Source organism: Sander vitreus, chromosome 12 (genome assembly GCF_031162955.1).
Source record: "Sander vitreus isolate 19-12246 chromosome 12, sanVit1, whole genome shotgun sequence".
In the NCBI taxonomy this organism is placed as follows: domain Eukaryota; kingdom Metazoa; phylum Chordata; class Actinopteri; order Perciformes; family Percidae; genus Sander; species Sander vitreus.
In genome coordinates, this window is record NC_135866.1 from 21,118,507 (window position 1) to 21,144,057 (window position 25,551).

General features: G+C 41.4%; 1 protein-coding gene across 1 annotated transcript in view; it reads left to right on the top strand.

Annotated features, from left to right (window-relative positions):
* Positions 1-24,747, top strand: part of LOC144526940 (low-density lipoprotein receptor-related protein 8-like) — a 79,653-nt gene extending 54,906 nt beyond the window's left edge. The window contains exons 7-18 of the mRNA XM_078264699.1: positions 247-369; positions 4,759-4,878; positions 5,477-5,602; positions 9,641-9,812; positions 10,996-11,223; positions 12,991-13,109; positions 13,480-13,619; positions 17,079-17,220; positions 18,016-18,168; positions 18,891-19,181; positions 20,903-20,971; positions 22,764-24,747. Coding sequence (XP_078120825.1) covers positions 247-369; positions 4,759-4,878; positions 5,477-5,602; positions 9,641-9,812; positions 10,996-11,223; positions 12,991-13,109; positions 13,480-13,619; positions 17,079-17,220; positions 18,016-18,168; positions 18,891-19,181; positions 20,903-20,971; positions 22,764-23,104 — 2,024 coding nt within the window. The 3' untranslated portion in view covers positions 23,105-24,747. The remainder of the gene's footprint in view (positions 1-246; positions 370-4,758; positions 4,879-5,476; positions 5,603-9,640; positions 9,813-10,995; positions 11,224-12,990; positions 13,110-13,479; positions 13,620-17,078; positions 17,221-18,015; positions 18,169-18,890; positions 19,182-20,902; positions 20,972-22,763) is intronic.
* The last annotated feature ends 804 nt before the right edge of the window (positions 24,748-25,551 follow it).

Below are 25,551 nucleotides of genomic sequence, written 5' to 3' on the forward strand. Positions count from 1 at the left end.
CAAAATAACGTTACAGGATATAAAGCCCGAGCACTGTGAAACTGGACTAAATTAAAGAGTTTTTTTTGCTGCCACTTGTTTCATGCGAGCCTTCAATCATTTTGTGAACCCCTGGAGATATTCAATATGACTTCACACACTTTTTGATGCATGAGGTTCTGAATCAATTTGCATTAGCTTATGAAAATAAATGTCCGTGAAGTTTATAGTGTAGATTCTGATCTATCGTCTGCTTTTCTGTCGCAGCCACCAAATGTGAGGGACCTCTGAAGTTTCTGTGTAAGAATGGAGAGTGCATTGATAGCTCCAAGGTGTGTGACTCTGTCAAGGACTGCAAGGACCGATCAGATGAGCCCAAGAAGGAATGTGGTAAGAGAACTTATTGTGCACACAGGTAGGTTGTAACCTTGTGTCAGCTGTTAAGAAACGCTCTCTTACCCCTTGATGCAGTGGTATGAAATGAAGGAGATTGGCAGAGCTTTTGACTCAGCCCCGTGCAATGAGTATATGCAGACTATTGTCAATGGATTCAAGCAGTTAATGTAGAAGCGTAATCGTGTTTGCCATAACAAAATGCGGCTACCTCCCTCCTATTACCTTCCATTTCAAAGGCTTCAGAGGCACACTCAAATTAGCATTAGCCTCCGTTGATCAGAACAAGAGCCTGTGTGTACTAATTACCATCAAATGGTAGAAAAAAAGGCTTCTTCTGCTCTGCGATATTCTCTCTTCTCCATCTCTCTACCTGTCTCTATATACCTTCATCTCTTAACCTATTTTACCATGAGTAAATGAAAGTGATGCCTTAGTTAAAGAAACAAAAACATTGTGTTTATGACTTTGTGCTGAAGAGCTTAGTAAGGAAAAACTCAGGAGCAGCACAAATCATTTCACATACATGAAGAATGTTCAGTTGATTTTGATGACTTACACAGAAGCATTTAAAAAACACTCAATTGAGGAGACAATAAGGCAGGCAGTACAGTTTAATCACGATGTGTTATTGTGCAGTGCCGTCCCAACTCTCTGAAGTTTCTGTCTTCCTGAAGGTGTATTTACACTCGTGCTGGAGGTGTTACGTTTAGCAGAACCTTTAAGGTAAACTAAGATATTGCAGGCGCCATAAACAAAGATGCTGAAGCCTAATTCAGCCTCTCTCTCTCTCTCTCTCTCTGGGAAGTACACTAAAGTGTGGCTGGCCCTCCTACCTCCAAACGGAGACAGTCCTGAGACAAAACATTCCCTTATCATACAGCTGACTAGATTCCCTGAATCTGTAGAGAGACCAACATAGTTATACATGAACAGGTTTGGTTATTAGAGACTGGCCGAATATTCTCGTCCCCTGACCTGTGATCTATGAATGACCTGATGTTATCTAAGCTTTCCCTTTGTCTTACCATTTCCGGAAATTCCACCACACTTAGTATGAAAGTTTCTGATATGAGAGAGTGAGAAGCAGACACATACTCTCATAGAAATGGACATGACATCTCAGAGGAACATAAAGTTGAGAAGGAAAAGTGACAGAAGGCAGAGTAGACTGACCTCTGCCAGGGATGGAAATTACAAGACCGAAATGGGTATTCCAGAGAGTAATTCTCGTCCCTTTGTCCCTCGTCTTCCTCCTCTTCCTCCCTCTCTCTCCTCATACCTCCCTCCCTCTCTCCTTTAACTCAGGTCTTGTTCTCAGCTCATTAAAAGCATGTCCACACACACCTAGCTCATCGCATTGCTCGCTCAACCGTTAACTCGCAAGATGTTTCCCAAACCAAAACACAGACACAAAAAAAAACGAAACACAAAGAGACGATAATACTCCCCGCTGCACTGACACACACTTATACGTAGTTGTTTGGTTTGATTGCATTTACCGCATCAGCCTTACATCAAGGGGAAATAAAGCATTTCTCTCTGTGCTCAAGCACATGTTTTTCTGTGTTTCCCATCTCATTAGAAATAGTACCACAGTACTGACTCATTACTGGGCGTACCATTCATTTCTTAACATTGCACTATCACTTCCAGCTTTCACTGAGAGGAGCGGCTGAAAATAGCTAGTACATAATGGGTTACTATGGTGAGAGAGGGAGAGAGAGAGATGGAGGTGGAGTAGAGAAGGAGAGATGCCATATTTGTTTGCCCATGGGAGAGTGACCTCTAAATCATGGCTGTCCTTGGAAGTGGTCTAGAAAAAGGTGTTGATGTTGTCACACTGTGTCTACTCAGGTGTCTTTGTTAGCCACCCAGCCCGACTCACAGAAACAGGAATGAGTGAGTCCTCAAATACAGTCACATCTTTTTTCTGTCTGCAGTTAATTCTGGGCTGACATGAAGGGAGTTAGCTGAAGCTTCTGTGAGTGGCAGGCTGCTGTCACCCATCCAGCTGAATTAGAGATGGGAATTTAATGCTGGCAGTTGCAGTGCTCAAAGTCTGCTGGCACTTATACAAAGCAGAGATGAAAATTTCCTCAGAAAAGTAACCCTCAGTCAATCTCTAGAGAGTCAACTTTATCTTTCTTTACTTTTGTTACGATACATAAAGAATAATGTGGTGTAGCTGTCCAAAAAAAAATTCGGATAAGCTGAACAGGTCATCTTGGATCCCTGCAGTCAGTGTATTGCTTGTAGTGGGTCTAGCTCTTGTATATTAAATGAGGGCCGCACTTATCAGGACAGACCTTGCAACATTTTATTGCAAGGCACAGGAAATGGCATCGGAATAACTTCCCTGACACTGTAGAAAAACAAAGCATGTACAGGGTCTTTTGCACAAATGCTCTTTGTGCCTCTGCAGTGTGTAACAACATAAACGGCATACAAAGCTGGACCCAGCAGCCGGTTAGCTTAGCTTAGCACAAATACTAGAAATGGGGAAACAGCTAGCCTGGCTTCTTACCAAAGGTAACAACATCCACCTACCAGTATCTCTAAAGCTCACTAAATAACACATTGTATCTTTGTTATATCTAAAATGCAAGTGTAAAAACGAAATGTTGCAGTGTTGCAGGGGATTAGATGGTTAAATATTTCTTGGACTGGCACAGTAACTTCCTGGAGTTTTATCATTGCCATGAGGTTGCCAGGCAACCTAACTGCAAGAAAGCGAATAAATGTATTTTTCCAAAATGATGAACTATTTGCTATTCCTTTAACGTCACATATACAGCAAAAAAAATATTGACAGTAAAGTGCTGAAAAAGTCCAGAACGTAAAGAGGAATTAAAGCTAGCGGAACTGCATACACATAATTTGTAAACAAAGTTGTTTAGCTTCATGTCTAAAGACAAAATATTCCCTTAAAAATACGTATAGCATTAGAATATATTTAGATTCTATTATATATTTAGAATATATTAGCAACATTTTAAGAAAGATAACAACGGAAGTGTTTATGTGGTGTTAAAACTCAAGTCATAATTTTTAAAGGTTAATGAAGCTTCATTTTGAAACCAATGTCTTGGTGGGGAGGTCGCTTTGCTTTGAGCCAGCTGTTTACAGTACTAACTAACACACATACTGTATACAGTATACTATCCCTGCTTTCAGTGACAGGTGATATAAAGCTCCCTGGCCTATTGACAAATGTGTTACACTAGATTGGGCAGGATGCTGTTGACAGAATTAAGCACTCTCGTATTGAGGAGGGAGGTTTCTCTTGCAGTTTAATCCATTTGTCTCTTTATCACCCCTTTTCAGTTGTCAGTAGTTTATTGTGCAGCCATGCTTAATTGTTTGTGTGAAAAGCAAAGCCTGTATGCTGTTAAATGAAATGTTGGAGATACATTTTTTTTCTAGTGATCTTAGCTTTCACTCAGTTGGCTTCTGTTTTGTGAGTCATTCAAACAATAGGTTGTTTTTTCTTTTTAAACCAAACATGGACAGAAACGTGTGCTGAGCTTCACACATGATTCAATGGATTTCTTGTCAAATGCTAAGTCATTGCCACAGTATAATTATAGAAAAATATTACTACATGTAACCGCTTGCATACACAGTTAATACTTGATTCTTAGCTGTATTGAATAAACTGGGGGAGGAAATAAAAAATAGGACCCTAAAATTTCATTCCGTGACTTTTGAACCGTCCTTGCTATCAAGTAATTCATAAAGACATTGTGTGCAGCACAATCAAATCTAACTACCTCTGCTTTCTTTTTTGTGTGCCAACCTTGTGCCAGCTGCTTTGACCTAGTTTAAAATGAGAGTGTTTGTGTTTTTACATCTTGTTTTTTAGCTTCTTTCATTCTCCTGATGTTTTTAGATCACTCTGCCTCAAAATGAAACCGGCACGCTGTTTAATTTTGATGTCCTCTCTCACTCCTGTGGTAGATCCTTATGGGACATCTCTGAATCCCAGTTCACAGCATTAATCCTCTCTGCACACATATTTTATATCCCTGCAGAAGAGCTTACTGTGTGTGATGTTGTGACTCTTTGATTCCCCTTTTCACTTTTGAGAACATCTGATAAGGATTCAAAAAGGATGGGAAAAGAGCTGAGTACAAGAGCCCAGATAAAATGGAAGATTATGAATATATCAGTTTTCCACACCTATATGCCATCCATATTAATACACCTTTATCAAATATCATGAGCCTTTCCACTGCACTTTCCCCCTTTTCAAAACTATTTTACAGTCAATGAGGCTAAATCTGATTTTGACCTTTTTAAATGACCAATTGGGTGAACATAATGTCTCTACCTCTTCTGTGATTGGCTGCATTTGACCACTAGCTTGTTTTCTTTATCTCCCAGGGCTGAATGAGTGTATGATCAACAACGGTGGCTGCTCCCATGTCTGCATGGACCGACCAATCGGCTTTGAGTGCCAGTGCCCCACTGGCTACCAGCTACTGGACAAAAAGACTTGTGGTGGTAAATAAAGAAACTTTAGATAGACAGGCAGCTATATAAAAACATGAGTGGCAGGTCGGCTGCTGACCAAGCTACTTTGATTGTTAGTGTGTATGTGTGTTGTATTGCTTTGGGAAGCTCTCAGCTCTCTGTCTGTCTTTGTATAATGTGCCCAGCCTGTCACTCCCACAGGGAAACTAGCACAGTCATACTATCTCTCTAATACACACATATATACTCTGTCCTTCACACCCTTTCCCATCCTTTTAACACTAATGTTTCCACATCACACCCAAGGAAAAAGCCTAAGATTTGCTGGAAGTCAACAGGGACACGCCCTGTCTCCCTGTCGACCTCTTTTCTCCCATTAACTGAATGACATCATGTCTGTGTGTTTCTCCAGCACTTTCAGTTACAGTATATATAATGTGCATTATAACTCACTCATTCCATCGGTTTATTCTCAAAAATGTATTGCTATATTAACATTTTGGGAATTAAGTTGCCATTCTTATATAGTGCAGCACACAAGGATAAATTAGTCACTCTGTCTGACTGGGATCTATCTCTCTCTGTTTTTCAGTCGATTGATAACCTCATTTCCCTCTTCTCCCTGCAGACATTGATGAATGTGAGAACCCTGATGCTTGTAGCCAGATCTGCATCAACTACAAGGGAGATTTTAAATGTGAATGCTATGAAGGCTATGAGATGGACCCTGTTACTAAGACCTGCAAGGCAGAAGGTGAGTCGCAATGCTCAATTATCAACAATGCAAGGTGTCTGAGACTATGGGATTTCCTATTTTGAGGCTGAAAATGAGAACAAGCGATTAGTCAAAATCTAGACATGGATCCGAAAGGATGCCCGAGATTCTGAATGTGTTGTGATTATACTTCTTGTTCCTGCAAAATAGGGTGAATATTATTTTGTTCTTTTATTATTTATGCAGTTTATAACTTGCATAGTTGCTGTGGTCAAGATACATTTCCTCCTAGTTCAAAAAGCTGTGTTGTACTGTTAATAACAAGACTTTCTCTCAGATATTGCGCTGCCTCATTAGTGCAACACTTCACACTCAGCTTTTGTGCCACAGTGTCAAAACCCTCCTCATATCATAATCACATCTTTCTTCTATTAGGTTCTTATCATTGCTCTGCACGTGCTTGTGTATATGACATACTTGCTAAATTATATATTTTTTTAAAGCAAGCATCACTTAGGCAACCACTCAGTTTCTCCCAGGCCAAATCTGTCCTCCAGTGTCCCGTCACATTAGACAGTTTCATGAGTGACGGACTGATGTGTGCAACCATGCTGAACACTTATAATTAGGTATAGCAACTCTTCACGGGTACCTGGCTGAGTCACTGTGGAGGCTAATTACATCAAATTGAAACTGGTGTCCCGTTAGGTGTGTTGACAGTTGTCGGACTAGTGGAGAACAAAGTAAACTGCTAAGAGGCCAGTTTAATTTCTTTGACCTCTAACCATGGCCAAAAGCTATTAGCAAGAGGCGTACACAGAGAGGCCAGTTTATATGTTTACACTTCATTTCCCCAAAAATCTTCATTATTTAATTGACAGGAAACAGTGAGTCAAATGAAATGTGGTGATTTAGTCCCTGTGGCTGTCAAATGCTGTGATTTCATTTCCCTCAATTAAGCTGAGCTGATATCAAAGCTCGGGACTCCCAAGTGTGTGTTTGCATTTGTACACACTGGATATGTGTTTGGATTTTATCTGCCCCCCTGCCTCTGTCTGCACTTGTGTATTTCTCTGTGAATGACTGCCCAGTGTGTTTGGTATCAGTTCATCATGGCCAGGCGAGAACTGTGTCTGTCTGTGTGTCAAACGCAGCGGAAGCAGAATCCCGGTGAATGCAGCAGTTCCACCGCTTGGTTTTGCGGCAATGAAAACTACTGCAGCCGTGACAGCCCATTAAACCAGCAGGGGACCCTTTTCCCATTTAGAGGGGTTGGAAATGTTGTCATTGTAATGGCCAGTTTTGGGGGACACTTAGTCTGACCAGCACTGTCATCATTCAGACTTTGTGCTGGGAGAGGAAGGAAAAGGAAGGAAGAGGGGATGTGCAGGGGTACGATACTACAATGAGGCTATGACACAGACTGTCAAAAGGGAAACTGAGGCGAGGGAGCCATTAATGAGAGAATACCATATCTGCCTCTGGAGATAACTGGCTGCAGCTGTCATCCTATTACTATGCAAAGTCAGAAATAGATAGGCCTAATATAGATGTTACAAGACAAAGGTGGGCTGTAGTTGCCAGCCAAAAGTGATAAAACCTTCCCTGCGGGCAGATATTACCCACTTGGATTTTTCCTGCCAGAATTATAAGGAAATAAACATGAAGGCATGATAATATAAATGCCTCTACGGCCCCTGTTCAGGGCGTTCATTTGGGGCTAATTAAAATACATCCTGGGTGACCTAATCACAAGTGGACAGCTCTAAAAATAGGTGTGAGTGCACACAAAATGAAACAAGGACACAATGTGGTGTAGATGCTCAGTGCTAATAGCTATGTGTGCTAATACTGTAGCATGACAAAGCTACCAAACACAGTCTATACCTGACCTGAAGACGCATAAACTATCTATTGTGTCTCTCTCTATGGCAATGTTGGTCGGTCAGTCAGTTGGTCTACCGCTTTGGTCCAGACTGAAATATCTCTGCATGTATGGTCCCCAGAGGATGAAGCTATCCGCCTTTAGTGATACGCTGACTTTTCCTCTAGCGCCACCATGAGGTTGACAGTTTTAGTTTTTACTGACAAAGGGATGGATTGCAATGACATTTTGTACAGACATCCATGCTTTCTTTTGAGGATGAATCATAAGGCCTTTGTTGATGCCCTAACCTCTTCCTCTAGTGCCACCAGGAGGTTATACTATTGTATAGCTCATGTCCCCGTTTAGGATAAATTGTAATCAGTGGTGTTTGGTGATCCCTTCTAATCTAGTGCCATATACTGGGCAAAACTTCAATTGGTCCAATACTTAGTTTATCACCCCCTCCATCACTCCTTCCAGCTATTACCATCAGGCAGGCGTTTTAGGGTACCACTGGCCAGGAAAAACATCTACAAGAAATCCTTCATCCCCTCTGCAATAGCCATACTGAACAGCACAAAATGAACACCACAGTCAGCTAATACTTAACACCCCCATATCTTGTTTTTATATGTCCGTGTGAATGTCTCTTTGTGACTGGAGCCTTGTCAAAGACAATTTTCTGTAACCCTTGTGTAACAGACAATAAAGTATTATCTTATCTTATGACTAAATACTTGCCTAACTCAGATGTGGTTTGTGTTCAGTGATAATTAGAAAATGTTAGCATGCTAATACAGTAAACTAAGATGCAGCAAGCATGCAGGCGTCTTGTGTGTGTGTGTGTGTGTGTGTGTGTGTGTGTGTGTGTGCACGTGCGTATCTATTTAGTTCTACCGCCTGTGTGAAAGTTGACAGCTTGCTGTTTAAAGAGGTGCTGCCAATTGCTAAGGTACTACTGATCTATATTTGCAGGAGAAGATAATAAGGCGTGTACAACTTAATGATGCATGGAGACACTGATCAATACAACTATTCAGCATTTTTTAATGAAGGATTATTGTCCCCACACTCTTGATAGAAGAGGATATTGAGCTGTATTACACAAGCTTTGTTGTGTTATTTATCTGTTTAAAAAAAAATGACATTTAGAGTATTGACTTTGGTGCTACAAATATGCAGCAGCACTTTAAGCTGCAATGCTTTTTGACACTGAGGCTTCACTGCAGTGTTATTACTGTAGAGCAATGGCTACATCATCTCCTGACACACAGCATTTCCCATCATGGTCAACCGTCTTATCCAGCACACAAACATTTCCATGCTGTGCTGAAAAAAACAATCTCTCAGGCTTATCGGCATCTTCTTTTTTTATGTCCTTCATTTTCAGCAGAATAATGCTGTGTGTTTTGGGTTATATTATTGACACACATGCAGGTACAGCCATTACGTCTTATTTCTAATCCAGTCTAAATCCAGACCATGTTTGCTCAGAATGTTTTTAGTGGTTAATTCCACTGGCTAAAGGTTTTTTATTACACTATACTAGCTTGCTAAATTTGAATCATATAAGGGAATAGTGCATAGACAAGTTTTTTAATAAGAGATAATGGCTTGGATCCTTCTGGCCTTTTACCAAATTATCAAAGCTGATTTGACTGGCTATTATAACTCCACTTACCAATAAATTACTAATGTTTTCATCCTGCTTCAACCCCTTTTCTAAATTGCTTTGCACTGTGACTGCGATTGTAAAGTTTAGCTGGCTAACTCATCTATACTAAAGGCTGTTTTATGCTTCTGCGTCGAATCGATGGCGTACCCCTGCAGACCCCTCTGCGTTGACGCAAACCCCTCTCCGAGCCCTCCGCCGTAGCTCGACATGCACCTCCAAAAATTTTTTAACTTTGCGTCGAGGCGACAACATAACAAACTGTCTCTCTCTCTTTCATCGGAAATGGCAGAGTTTTATGATTGACCCTCCGGAAATCACACACCCCCTAGCGTTCTGGCGGTGAAATGCACCGCGATGCAAAGAAACACGTTCAACCCCAATGCAGAACTCCGAAAGGGTCACAACGCCGTAGCTACGGCGTGGAGTTGATGCAGAAGTATAAAACAGTCTTAAGGCTGCAAGTTCACACAGGCATTTGCCTATCGTCCCATTTTCACAAAAACAGGGCATTAAATATCCTTTGCTTTGTGTGCAGGGAAGAGCCCTTACTTGCTGTTCACCAACCGGCATGAGATCCGCCGCGTCGACCTGGTGAAGAGGGACTACAGCCAGGTGGTGTCCACCCAGAAGAACGCTGTGGCTCTGGATCTGGACGTGGCCAACAACCGTGTCTTCTGGTGCGATCGCTTTCACCGGAAAATCTACAGGTGAAAAAAGATGATTTTACATTATTTAATTTAGATTTGAAGTTTATTTGTAAACAAAGTTATGTTTACATTTACTGTTTCTCACCAAAACGCATGTGTGTATCCTTGAGGCCAGTTATGTCATGTCTTACTTTGCAGCATGCGTCAAACATTTTGAATAACCGTAAGTGTTCATAATCTTTAACGTGTACTTTTTTATACTATTTTTAAAGTTACTGAGAATGTCATACTTCTGATTTTAAACTAAACAATCTAAATGTGACATTACAGACACTTGATATGACAAATCTTGTATTGTTGCACCCTGACATGTTCCTGTATTTGATTTACTGAGCATCTCCTTGTTCAGTCTTTTGACTATTTGAATTGAATCAACTGAAAATGGATTTCTATTGTTACCCCAACTACATTTGTAGTTGGGGGAGTGTATTCTAATTGGAGCACTGTGTTCTCTTCATAAAATGGATGTTAAAGAGAAAAGATCTCTGGGGAAAGTAACATTGAAATTCTTGTTCGGGAGCACAGCTGCCTGACCCTCACCTCACGCCTCTGCCGGGGCCAAATCATTAGCGAGCAGGGCCGCCCCGGAGTTAGGCCTTGTCTATTCTAATAAGTGGTCCACCTGAGAAGGATGCTAGCCCCCGGATGAACTTGCTTAGCGCATGGCCCAAGGCAACAGCTCGTATACCGGTCCTATTGTGTCCTATACTCTGCTGTAAAGCGACTGCAGAGTGGAGAGTTAGTCGTGATGATACACAATACACAAACCATCAACTGGCTATTCACTTGTCCTGCCACTGTCCTGTATGTGCTCATATATCCACTTTATATCAGCTCACCATTTTATCCAATTCATGTGCCAAAAAGACTTTTTTGCTTACTTTAGACAAACAAAAAAGCCATTTAATGCTATCATCATTCCTTCATTCATTCACTTATAGTTACAGTCAACTGCTTTTTGGTAAAAGTTTGTAAAATACTTTAGCTTGTAATGGAATGACTAGTATATACAGACTAATTTTCACCAAAAATTGCACCCCACCAGGCAGTCAACATCCCTCCACTACACATTGATTTTGCACTAATGGCTAGCTTGCTGTAGAGAACGACTTACATATTGTCCTCCCCTTGAAATACTTCCTGCTCCCTCTCTCCCCTTACCACCCTCCCCCTTCCTCTGCAGTGCCTTCATCCATGAGGCCAGTGACCCCTCTCAGCAGGTGCCGCTGCTGGAATCTCTCCTGCAGACCCCTGTGGGTCTGGCTCTGGACTGGCTCCAACACAACCTGTACTGGACCGACTCCGGCGACAAATCCATCTCCGTGGCCTCAGTGGACGCCACCAAGAGACGCGTCCTCATCAACACGGACCTGAGTGAACCCCGGGCCATAGCGCTGGATCCCCACCACGGGTAAGGACTGGAGGATGGGATGTGTGATCCTTGTTCAGGAACACAAAATGCCTTGAAACCAAGCATTGGCCACATTATGTAATACCCAATAGAGAAGATACAAATGACAGGATCAATAATTACGGTCGGTAAACAATTATCTCTATCGGTCATTATAATGCTAGCATCCACTGACCTACACAATTTCTAATGAATGCTAATTACTCAACTGTATGCTATGAATTTACATAACAATTTACAGTATGTCAGAAAAAAATAGTGTCAAACTGAGTTTATATGGGTAACCCTCCTCTACTGTATATCTCTTTGAATATGCTGACACACACTATACTGATCTATTTTTTATCGAAGATGATGGTCAATGACCCCGGATAAAGATTTGTTAAGTGATTTCAGCCCGGGACCTAGGAAATTAATAAACATAATCCTCCTCTGAGACCACATCTAATGCTAAACATAAGAGAAACCATCTTGCTCTATGTGGGAATCCAGAGTAACGAGCCTGTGACCCATTTAGCATCCTTTCAGAATTTCTGTCCCAGATGAACACTCTTAATCTAGGAAGCTATAGGAATGTGTGCCAGCGTGTGCTTCTGCAGCTTTTGTGTTCTGGTGATGCAAACCCAGATGAAAACAGACAGACACAAAAATAAACAGGCACTTAATCGAGGCATTAACACAGTGGCATCTTCTGCACATTACAGACCCAATCATAACTACTCAACAGGAATCCAGCACACACAGATTTCTTACTCTGACACCAAATGACAATTTTGTCTTTGCAGGAAAATTCACTTGATGTCAGTAATAAACATTTACAAAGAAACGAGTTTGCTGCTGTGATTGTTGACTGATATTGCCCAATAACCATTCAAACTATACAGAACTTATACAATAACATTTTGTTTTACATTTGGTGGTTTGAACACATGTTCAGACAGCTTAAGAGTTGTCTTGAATACAGCTGGAAAGCAGAGGCTTCACTCAACACACACAATTTGTACGGAAAATAATACTGTTACTGCATTGCTGGTCTTTTGACTTGTGTTGTGATTTCATGGTGCTGAACAGACAGCTCCCACAGAGTGCACACTACTCAGATCTGTTGATTTGCTGCAGTTGTCTTTGTTTGTCACTAACATGGTTTTGTAATATGCCTAGTTGTTAACATACATTTCAATTTCTGTCCCCCCTTCAAAACCACAGTTCCACAAATTTCACAGGTGCTACTCCCAGATATCGATTCAGAGTCAGTGTTGCCTCTGCTATAGTGTTCAGTATTAGCAAATAATCCTTTTTTCAGCTGGCATTTAAAAAAAAATGACATTCCCTTATTGTTTGCAGTTTTATATAGGATTGTTCTACAATAGGCTGTATATTGCATAGGCAATTTTTAGCACTGCCATCATGTACTGTCATCTTGCCAGTGTGAAAATGTCGGTGCAGTTCTCATGATAAATATAGAGAATGCTGACTGACTTGTTAGTACCTAAAAAATGTGGCATAAAGTTAGTAAATCAACCCCCTGTTATCTGGAAGCGGTTTCTTTTTCTTTGTCTTCTTTTTTTCTTGTTCCAGACAAGAAACACTGGGAAAGTGTCTCAGTGCTTTTTTAGTTTGAAAAAGGGAAGCCATATCATTATAAACAGTATAATGCTTGTGCAGTATAAGAGTGTTACCTTTACATGTCCTGCTGAGTGCAGCAGCACTACAGTATATGAACACTCCATAATACCACTATAAGTATGCTTCCTTTGTTCAATCCAGCTTTATGTACTGGTCAGACTGGGGCACACGAGCCAAGATAGAGAAGGCCGGGATGAATGGAGTGGACCGACAGGTGCTGGTGGCTGACAACATTGAATGGCCCAATGGCATCACGCTAGGTGAGAGGAGAACAGCTGTTTTTTCAACTCAATGTAGGTAAAGGACAAAAGTAATTGAAATTATAAGGGTAATGTTTAATGATAATGGTAAGATTAATAAAGTTATCACAGTTGCTTTTAAAATGACGTGAAGTGTTTGAGAAGTTAGATATTGGCACAGTGAAACTTGCGGAGGTGTAATCGTGAGAATCTGACATTTTAAAACGTAATCAATATCACCTAAAGGGATTTGTCGGTCAGAGTTCTCACCGCAAAGACAATCAATTTCTACTCAACTTGAAAGTCTGATCCACCTGTGTGTGTGTGTGTGTGTGTGTGTGTGTGTGTGTGTGTGTGTGTGTGTGTGTGTGTGTGTGTGTGTGTTTCTCAGATGTAGCCAACAGGCGTCTGTACTGGGTGGATTCAAAGTTGCACCTTATAGCCAGTGTAGACCTGAACGGAGCTCACCGCAGAACACACATGTCGTCCGCAGAGAGACTCGGACACCCCTACGCTCTGGCTGTTTTTGAGGTTTGTGTGCAACTGATTTTTAATGATTTTGGGCTGTTGTCCATGGGATCACCCGGCCTCCCACATCTCATCATATCTACATCTCTCTCATTAGTGTCACAGGGGCCTGCAGTGTGACTGTTAAATTAAATGTACTGTGTGTGTGTGTGTGTGTGTGTGTGTGTGTGTGTGTGTGTGTGTGTGTGTGTGTTTTGTCTGTTTTCACTTGTGGGATTGACTAGCTGAGCATACTAAACAGAAGGCAGCTATAGGGAGTATAGAGCAGCCTAAAGCAACCCACACACTCATGCTTTAGGTGATCAACAAATCTGCTGCCTCGTGGCTTCTATGTTGTGTGTGTTTATGCCTGTGTGCGAGCATGCTTTTGCTTACACACACATGTCTGGCTTGTCCCTGTTGTTGCCACTGCAACAAAGTCCCAGCCAGTTTCAGATCACCCAAGTGGCCTATTCCCCTGTGGGACACTCTCTCATTTCATTCAGCCGCAGACCAGAGAAAACACCAACACTGGATTCAAATGTCCTTATTTTTACAGTAAAAAGTAAAGAAGCCTCAACTATGCAGACCTGATCTAAAAAGCGGAGGTGGAGGAGAATTCAGATCCAAAGTAATCAGTAACTTTAATTGTCAAATCAATGTAGTGGAGTAAAAAAATACAATATTTTTATATATTAAAATATAAAATATATTAAAATATATATTTTTAATATATATATAAAGTAGCAACTAGTCAACTAAAGTACAAGTACCTAAAATGTTTTAAGGTTCTTTCACACCTACCTCATTTGGTCCGGACTTTTGGACTTTTCAGTTTGATCCATACCAAAATTACAAGTGTGAAACCTCCCCCGGACCAAACAGCCGAAATTTGGTCTCACGAAAAGAGGTAGTTACTTTGTAGCCAAATACAGGAAGTTCTGGCAGGCTATCATAGTGTTATGAGACAAGCGTAGCTCCTTTAAGGAATAGCTCAGTGCTTAGTGTGTATGTAATGTGTGGTTGAGCAAGAGAGTGACGTGAATGCGCTTAGAGCAGACAGCTGTCGGCAATCAGAGCAGAGAATAAATTAGCAGTTTACTTGTTAAGTGGTAGTAAATCTACATTGTAGGTTTCACTTTGTCTCTGAATAAATGCTGCAGCTCCTCAAAACCCAAGTAAATGTCCTGTGTCTTGCTTCTAAACAATGCAACAAAACAAAAATAGCTGTGGTAGCATGGGGAGAGCGAGAGTCAGTTGGAAAAAACTCACAAAAATTCTGACACCAGAGAGAGGATAATAGGAGAGCATACGAGAGGAAGGGGAAGCCCGTCTACAAACCAATCAATTAAGTATCGGGAGACGTGGCTCGCGTATGTGTTGACGACAGGACGTAGTTATGTCATGTATAGTTCTTTAGTGCGCTTGCATAACTTACATGTGAAACCAAAATTAACCGGATCAAATGTATACAATGTAACAAAAACATGAACCTTTGTCTGGACCATGGTTCAGACTTTCAGGTGTGAAAAGGCCCTTAAAGCAACACTATGTAACTTTTAGCACGAGCTGTAGTTCCAATGAGACAACCTGTAGGGGGACCGAAGCGGGAAAAGTTACATAGTGTTGCTTTAAGTTCAGTACGTGAGTAAAATGGATTATAGGTGCAGTACATTCCACCACTCTCTTGTTTTTTGCACAGTGTTAACCTTTAAAAATGAAAATACCAACAGAGGTAAGCTGTCCAAAGCATGACCTTGAGGATTTTCCTTACTGTACTCTGCTGTTAGTCCAGCCTGCAGGCAGCACTGTACTCACAGAAACAATGACAAATTCCCTCTGGTGTAATACATAATCGATCCGGGGCTTCTCTGCTCTCTGCCCTGCTGTGGCAACAAGGTGACCTTCTTGTTCAGGATGTTGAACATTCACCAGCCCCGTGTTATTGAGTGGAGCTTGTTGTAGTGTACATCACATTACCATCTCTTTCTGACTCAACGACTGACTGACGCAACACAAACACACGGCAAGGCCTATTGTCTCGCTGGAGATTAGCCTGTAGTTTCTAAGGCAACTGCAGAAAATGTCAGAATGTCTTTTTAAACTGTTGAGGGAAGGAACGGGAGAAACAAAGCAATCAAATCAGTTAATAAACAAGCATGGTTAAAATTTGCCTTTGAGCTACGATATTTTGATCTAAAGAGGATGTGTTTTAATCATTTAAGACCGATTAAAAAAATCCACACAAAGTCACACCTCCATTTATTGCCGCTTACTGCGTAGTGTAGCACTTCAGTTGAATTAAAACATGTCTTAGTTACCCTTAAACCTCTGCATTTGCATTTCTTTGATGGATTCATTGCCTCATTTTATTAAAAGCCAAATGAGCACACTTTCTTCTCTACAAGATAATGATTTTTTCTGTGTGGCAACAAATATTTATCAGTGCAAATTCCACTTGCCCTAATTCTTTCTCAAATAAATTAGACTTGTGAGTAATCTGAGCTATTTACAGCTGTTAGTGCTGTGTATGTATGCTGTGTATGCCACAGCATGCATCTCATGTGAGGCCGTGCACAGTGGTGCTTTGGATCACATCAGCATGCTAACATGCTCACAATGACAATGCTATCATACTGCTGCTAATCAGGTATAATGTTTATTATGTTCACCATTTTAGGTTAGTGTGTTGGCAAAGTACAGCTGAGGCTGTTGGGAATGCCATTAGTTTTGCAAGTATTTGGTCACAAGCACAAGCCAAATATAAACCAAACATCAAGACAAATTGAAATTTAGACCACATGATGGTGCTAGAGAAAAGTTAAGGGATCATTGGAGTTATTACAGTTTGTTTCCGTTATGGCAATCTATCCAATATTTTTTGAGACATCTCACCTAAACCCACAAATGTTCACAGGAAAGTCAAAGGATCACCAAAGTCATGAGAATTCATCCTCTAGGAACCACGACTGTTTGTGCCAAACCATCTAGTAAATGTTGAGGATTCATCAAATGTCCACTCTGTACCAAACTTAATGACAATCAATTTAATGTTTGTTGTGATTTTTCAGTCTGGATCAGAGTGGTGGACCAACCGACCGCTATTGCCGTTACCGCATGACGCTAGCATGGCTAAAAATAGCATCATAAATAGATCCACTAGTCCAGGCGACCGGGCGACAGCATGCTGCTAACAAACCCAACAGAATTACGTTAATACCAAAATCATCAGCAATAAAATCACTCCAAGTCAATGATGCTTGCACTTCCGAGTTTCCCTAAATCCATGAAGTGACCATCTTCTTTAGATTGTTGAATTAGATGTAAGTTGTAGTTGTATAGCTCTGTCCTTCAAAGGTTACCAACCAAGCTGTTGGAATTGCTGTTTGCCAATATGTGCTGTAGGGCTCAAACCCAAAACAACCCTGACTAACTTGTTCTGTGTATTACCCATATTATTAATAATGATTTTCTGTGTTTCAGGATCGTATCTACTGGACAGACAGAGACAGGGCGGCGGTCTTCATGGCCAATAGGCTGACCGGACAAGACATCCACACGCTGGCTGAAAACCTCAACGACCCCCATGACATCGTGGTCTTCCACCAGCTCCGCCAGCCGCAAGGTGTGTGTGTGTGTGTGTGTGTGTGTTTGTGTGTGCGTGTGCACAGTACAAGTGAGGGACTTTGCATGTATGTCTGCACGTCTGTTCACTTCCCTCCCCTCACTGTGGTTGTCTGAGCTGAGTCGCGTTTCTGTGACCGTGCTCCCTCCGTGGATCCATGTCGACCCAGGCATATGAATAAATGATGGTGAGGCTTGTGACTGTGGTGGAGGGATCAAAGCATTGGGGGCAGCAGTACATTCACACATCTGTCAAAACCCTGCCCACCAGCCCGGTTTTCTCACAATCCAGATTTCAGTTGAACTGAACAGAGCTCTTAATGATGAATGTGTTGCCTGTGTATTTCCTTTCTTGTGTGTCAGTTTCCATATCTATCTCTGCCTGTCTGTCTCTTTTTATTCCTTACTTCAAGTACATGCCCATTCATATTTTAATCTTACACTGTGTTTCCTCACCGGCTTTCCAATTCCATCTTCATACTGTATCCAAGCAAGACTTAAGGATGAACACAGTGGCGTTGTACCCGGCCCAGTAGCACAGGATCTGGATAATATTTACAACAAGTAACTGTATAATGCCAGATTTTACTCTTTGTATTCTTATAGATTGCGTTTACGCATTGTAATGGGCTTTGTTGTCGTGTTCACAGTGGTGAACAATAAAGTGTGGCAACTTGTTCTGTCTCTCTCTGACTCTCTGCTATCGCCCCATGTTGAATAAGTGATAATCTTATTTATATAACCATAACTGTGTAATTCTCCATGTCTCTCTCTTTCTCGCTGTCATGGTCTTCAGGCCCAGACAGCTGTAATCTGGGCAGTGTGGCCAATGGAGGCTGTGAGTACTTGTGTCTAAAGGCTCCACAGATTACCGAACACTCACCCAAATACACCTGCGCCTGCCCCGACGGGCAGGACCTGGGTCCTGATATGAGGGGCTGTGTGCCAGGTGAGCTTGTTTAGGAGTGTTAATTGAAAGTATTAAGTAATCAATAGCACCTAAAAGGATTTGTTGGGCAGAGCGCCACAGTGCTTACTGTGTAGATAATCAGATTCTGCTTCACTTAAGGAAGGTCTTATTTTGTGTGTTGAGTTTCATCAGAGGGGAAACTTGGGCAGTTATTTACTGGATTAGTGCTGACAAATGTTCCTAATGTAGCTAATATGTCTTGCATGTCTTCTATATTGTATTGTTACCAGCTCAGCATAAGTAACTAATAATAATTTTCAAAATGAATGGACTTGTTATTTCATATTATAGGCTTAATGCATTTTATGACAGAGCTAATACACATGTAATAGATCAATTCATATTTTATATGATGTAGTAGGTATTCAATAATTATTAAATCATTTGTTTTTTATTAGTATAAAATAATAATAAATGATTAAATATGCTCCCTTCAAGCAACATAGTTTTTGAACCTATAAGTAGAAAAGATAGTTGCTAAGCAACACATACAGGCAGTGGATACAATAGCATGGAGCACTATGGAATGTAATGCAATCTAACACCACATCCTTGGAGCAAATACTACATCTGTTTTATCTCATTGCATTATGATATACAGGTACTGGGTCTTATGAGTGGTGAATGATATGTTTGTTATGGCTCTTACAACAATAACTCTTGAGCTAAAGGTTTCTATGGTGCTCTTTCTTTCTTTGCAGCAGCGCCAAGAAATGACATGGCACCGACATCCTCCCCTCCTACTGGATTTACACCTGGCAACAGAGCGACTGTTGAGGAAGACTTCCAACCGCCCTCAGGGGGAGTATCGCAGGCGGACGCCACCCCCCACTTGACCACAGCTCCCTCTGGTGCCCCCGAGCCCCTCACACCCCTCTCCACTCTTAAGCCTTTGTCGTCACAAGAGTCAAAGGCACTGGGCTCCCACTACACCGCCACCGCTATGGTCATCTCCACCACAGCTGCGGGGGACAGCAGCGTCTCTCAACACTGTAAGTGGGCTGTGAATTCAAAATAATGTTCAGTGAATTCTGCCTGTGTGTGAAGATACTGAAAATGCTGCTCTATCTATATATAATCTATAAATCGGGAAATCTCTGTGTGTCCTCACATCCGAGTACAGCACATGCGCAGTACAGCAGTGTCAAACCAGGTAGGAAGGCCACCGCGCCGCCGGATACTTTACAAAATAAAACAAATTTCAAAATAAAACACCCAGGTTTATGGTGATTTTGGCTGTCTTGACTTCTCAGCTGTGTCTAGAGTAAGACAGGCTATCAGGCACGTAGAGAGAGACTGGCGGACGGACAGACAGTGACACACACGCATGGGAGACATGCCCGTCTGGTATGAACAGCCAGGTGCATGATCGGCCACGTCGTTGTGTTATCTGTGGTTGTGCTGTCATTTCTCCGGCCGTTTAGTGGACACGTTGAATCTCTTTACAAAAAATCACACAGTCACTAGCCGTATGGTAAAACCGCCTGTGACCGCAGAGTACAAGTTCTGCTGCAAATGTTTAATTAAAGTAAAAAGAGAGGCATTGTTGGCGTGCTAGATGTCATATTTTTATATGTCATATTTTGTGAGTAGAATCTGAATCTGCAATGTTTACTGTCAGGTAAATGTAGGAGTACAATGCTTTCTTCTGAATTAAAAGTGCACAGTAGGCAGTAGTATACAGTTAGTTGCATATTAAGTGCTTTGGGGTCCCTCTGTAAGTTATTTCAGAGTACAATGGTTATGGAGAAAGCTAGCTGCAATACAGGAGGCCAAGCAATCAGCCCATTCCAAACAGGCATGTTTTGAACGGGCACTGCACTAGTACTGTAATTAGGTCTCATTTAGTGACGTATAAGCAGATATGTAAGCATTCGTTCCTTGTCACATTCTTACATTCACTTCTAGAAATCCAGCACAGTGTGATTAACATTCTTCATGTGCCTGCTGGGGTCCTCTGTATGATTTGCAAAGGGAAGCATGTCTTATTCAGGAGTTATCAAAAGATGGGGTCCAATTCTTTGATGAAGGGACACTTTCACCTGAGCATCCTCATCTCTTGCCAAGCACCACATTCTACAATCCTATTCACATTCATAATGTAGCTAACAACCTCAGCCTCAATGTAATGATGACATTAAAGTGAGGTATCTACTAGCCCCAATAACCATGCTCGACTGACCTTAATGGTACCTTGTTGCCTTGAAAATGTCGTCTTTCCCTCCATAAATTGGGCTCTGTGTCAGCTGCAGGGTGTTTGTATGTCTGTGAGGGCATGCATGCTCTTGCATAACTGCACATAAATAAGTGTGTGATATGTTAATGAGTGTGAGGTGACACTGGAGCCTGATGGAGGCCTGGATGGATGAAGTGTAGAAGGTCAAGGGTAGTGTCAAGATCACACTCCGGCAAATGCCAAGTAACTCATTTTCCTCTCCCTCTTTCATTTTAATTCCAAACTCTTTTGCACTATCTGTCTCTCTTTGTAAAACACTGACACCCGTGCTCGCATGATCAGCTGCTCCCCGCCTCTCTGTTTTATCTCCCTTCTCTTCCACTGGCTCTCCCGTCCTGCCTCTCCTGCTTATCTCTCACTCTATTCCTCACACATTCTTTTCATCCCATACGCTTCCTCGCTATTGTCCTCTCTCGCTCTGCTGTCTTTTCTGACTCTTGCTCATACTTCTCTTTCTCGTTCCATCTCTCTCTTCAGCTGGAAACGACCATTTCCTCCTGGGCGAGAACCTGACAGTGGCTGTTTTGGGAGTGGTCATTCCCATCGGTAAGTCACCGGAAGCCTTCTTGTCTGTGTGTGTAGTCCATTCACACTGACCATGCTGTGGCAGGATGAGCGAAGTCTAGCCCACAGGTCTTCCTCTTTGAGGTTTATCAGGAGTCATTTTCTTTGTGTCTGACATTTCTGCAACACTGCATTATCCACTTCGCACTGTGTTGTTGTGTTGGGTTCTGCTACAGCCAGACCTTATGTCTCTGTGTGGTAAGCATAATAGTGTGCAGCAAGAAAGCACATAAAGGCTGTCAGTTGTAAAAAGATGTCCTCACTTACCAATAATAATGGTATATAGCCATCCAGCTAGTTTTGGTTTTATTGTGCATGTTATTAAAACCAATGCAATGGAGGTGCATGGAACTGACCATTTGCTCAGCACCCCCTTAGTTACTTGCTACACGTCAAGCTTTCTGTTCTCACATGGCACACATGCAGTTTACAGTGATAATGGTGGCACATTTAACACTCAACATTCTAGGTAATTTTTAAAACAATAGGTCCTTGATTTCAGACAAAGGCAGCTTCTCATTTCCGGTAACTGTCGATTTTGGCAGCTGAAATGACAACTGTAGCAACCAGATTTTATCAGCCATAGCTAGGTAGCTAATTAAGCTAACATTAGCTCAATGAGTTGGTTGACGATACTGTCTGTGGCTAACTTTAACTAGATAATACTTGATGGCTACGTGTACATGATATCGTGATTTAATATATATATATATATATATATATATATATATATATATATATATATATATATATATATATATATATATATATATATATACACATATATAAAAGCTTCATGTCCCAGGAACAAGGTCCGCATTCTTACCAGTTGATGATGCATGTAGACGAGTAACAAGTGATGTTTATTGTTTATTATTAATTGTTGTTTATTGCAGCTTAGAGCTAGTTACTCCAAGTATTTTAAGGACAAATGTAAGCTCAGACTGTTATTTGTTCTAACAGAACTGTTTGGCTTCATAGCTCAGTTGTGTTTGTGGTGCTGCAGAGCATTTTAAAATAGCAATAACAAGTTCAACAGCAACATCTTTTTCCAAAAAGATGTGTCGGGTAATGGAACTACCTTTTTAAAGATGAATATTTGATTAAAATATTTGTGTAAAGCTCCTACTTTGACACCACTTATTGTAAAACAGGTATATAAAGGCTGTAAAAAAAAACAAATGAAACCATACAGGATATGTGGAGACTATTCTGTGCATCTTCGAGGTATAAACAAGTAAAACCAATGCATCACCCAAATTAAACAAAATAAGTCAGTCAATTAGTTCAGATGAACTGTTCGCATGATATACCTCATAAGGTGAACAGACAGTACAGGAGAGAAAAAAGACCATTAAAGCTTTATGGGTGCTTTATTGGTGTGATCTAATAAAGCATCATTAAATCATATTGCTTATTCAAGGACACATTTGCTGAGGATGCGTTGCCAAGAGATTGTGATGTAATGTTACAATTTGTACTCCCCAAGGATAGTTTAAAACGAATTTACTCCAAAGCCAGGCCACTGATGGTGCTTCACACAGCTGATTTAGTGTCTGTGTTAAAAATCTGTTGGTTGGTGTATGACCTGGCTTTGACCCGATGTTTATTCAAGCCACCCACACACACAACCTTTCTATCGCTGCCCTCTCTGTGCCCCGCATGCCTGTTCTGCTCCCTTCTGCCTCTCATTTCATGCCATGGACTCGTTATGCCTGGTTAACGCTCCCCCCCCCTTCCCGTGTCCCTGCCGCTGTGTGTTAAACGCATGCAGTTCCTATCGTTGCCACAGTGGTGTTCGGCCTGGTGTGCGCCGGAGTCTACCTGGTGTGGCGCAACTGGCGGCGCGACTCCACCAAGAGCATGAACTTTGACAACCCCGTCTACCGCAAGACCACTGGCGAGGGAGAGGAGGATGAGATCCACATCGGACGGACTGACGGCATGGGACACCATGCGCACCACCACCCGTACCCACAGGGTGTCAACATGGGGGTTGTAGGAGCAGGAGGTGGCACATGCCCGCAGTTCATTACCCTGCCACTCGGGGGCAACATGCCTGATCCGGGGACTCACTGGTACACGGAGCAGCCCATGCTCTCCACTGCGAAGTGACTCACCAGAGCAGATTCAGGGGAAGATGGCCGCTCAGGCACACGCACACACAGTGAGGTCACGGGTGACTTAGACTGAGTTTGCAGAAGGTACGAATAACATATCATAAAGTGTTACATGCAGCCATTTACAGTCATGTCCTATGCCAATTTCCATTTGAAAAACAGCAGAATTAATAAGACTAACATGATTCTTTGAAAAATCCTTTCTACCTTTTTTCTGTGCTGGAGCTGGATCTACTTTTTTCTCCAGTAAAGCTGAGAATTATTTACAAAATTATTAATGTGTTATGTGTTCCCAACATTGACCTAAACTACATTTTGGAGTCAGACTGGTTCCTGTTTTTGAGTCTTTTGCATTGATAACTGAGTGAGGTGTGTGCTGTGTGTCCTATATTTTGTGACGGGGCTGGTGATAGGTTCTGTTTCATCCTTGATGTATTAATTTGGGCTTTGTGTTATTCCTGGTGGGCCGTAGAGCTCTGGGAACACTGTTTAGGAAGGAGGAGCTCTGAAACTGGGACAGCAACTGCGTTGATGGGACAATCTGTACAGATTCATGTTAGAATCAATCACAAATCTCATAAATGTCATTACTGGACCTATCTTTTTTTCCATTCTGATTGATTTTAAAGAAAGGTTACCACCCACATTATGTGCTTTCTCTCTTGTTCAGAGGCAAACATTTTAAGAGTGAGTTGTCTAACATATTGGCGTGCAGTTTTTATTTAACCTCCAACACCCCAGAGTTGTGGGAGAGCAGGTTTGCGGAGTGGAAAGGAGAAAATTGAATATTTAGACGTATGAGCAGAGAGGATGTGAGGTTAGGTGGAAGTGAATTTTGCGCAGGAGTTGTGTCTTATTGTGACTTGTTTAGATGTTAAATGGTTTGAGAAAAGCAATAGACTCTACTTTTTAGTCAGGCTGCAGTGTTTTGTGGTTGACAAAAATCCTTAAGTGTTAAGAATTTTATCTGATCACCCGCTTTTGACTGTGACAAATGTGCATATAAATACACACGGAGTGCAGTGATAGCAAATTCACGCTGCTCTCCAGAGGACGGAGACAATGTGCACTTGCCCTCCGAAAACACAAACAGCATGCATAATTGCTCGCTCACACACACACACACACACACACACACACACACACGTATACATGCACACATTCACAAAAGCAAGCTGGATTCCCTTCCTCCTGAGATGGCCGATATCTGAGCAGACAGTTTTGAATAGTGCCATGTGGGAGGGCCCAGCTGGTGGTTGCATGATGAAAAAGACCCGTCATGTGATGTAACAGAAAACAAAAATCTGACTCTGATGTAATGAGGCCAACTTGTCCTATCAGTGAACATGTTTCATGCTGGTTTAGTCCCATCATTAACACTGTTACTGTGTGTGTGTGTGTGTGTGTGTGTGTGTGTGTGTGTGTGTGTGTGTCATTATGCATGTGAGTGCTAATGTTCATCCCACAGCCATATTTGAACTGTTTTGTATGCTCTTTGTTGCACAACCCTCTTAGAATGCCTTCTGTATTGTGTATTGCATGGAAGAAAACAGTGTGTAAAAGTGTTTAGATACACAGGTGTGTGTGTGTGTGTGTGTGTGTGTGTGTGTGTGTGTGTGTGTGTGTGTGTGTGTGTGTTGTATGTGTGCGACAGTGTGTGACACTGGAGAAGCTTTGAGGGTGCTTTTTGATTCATTGATTTGTAAATATGTTTTCATAAGGTTTTTGATAATGTATTATACAATTATGTAAAAGAGAAAGATGTACATAAGATTTTAGATAAAGTGTTAACAGGTATATTAATTTATTTGTATACAAGGAGAGCACTGCATTCCCTGATTGTAAGAAATCTGAATTATCCACCAAAGTGGTTTGTGTTGTTTCTTGCTGTGCACCATTTAGCATCCTTTCTGTGTGCGACCCTTTTTTCTTTTTTAGCCCACGTAAAACATGATGTCCCCTCCCGAAAAAAAACTCCCACATCTTTGCAACGCTTCTCAACCTTGGTGTTAATGAGATGATTGATTTTTGTTTATTTTGTTTACTTTTTTGTTCTCCTGTAAGTTTTTTTCATGAAAAGGACAGGGATACGGCATCTACTGTACATGAAAGATAAACTGTATGAATACCAAACTGGTTCCACTTTTTGATTTTCTGTAATGGATTACTTTTGAATATCTCTATATATTGATATATAAAATCTGACTGAAAATTTCCTTAATGTGTGCCGTCTTTTCTTCTACAAAATATCAAATGCCACGGACCTGCTTCTCATAGAGAATACTTTTGTGTCTTCGAAGATCTGTAATAACATATTGACATATTGAGTTTCCTTTCATATTTCAGTTACAGTAGTTGTTTTAAGTAGCACTTTTTTATTTAAAAAAAATGGGTCAAACAACTGTGTGTAATGTGAAACGGTGTTAGTACAGTAATAACAAA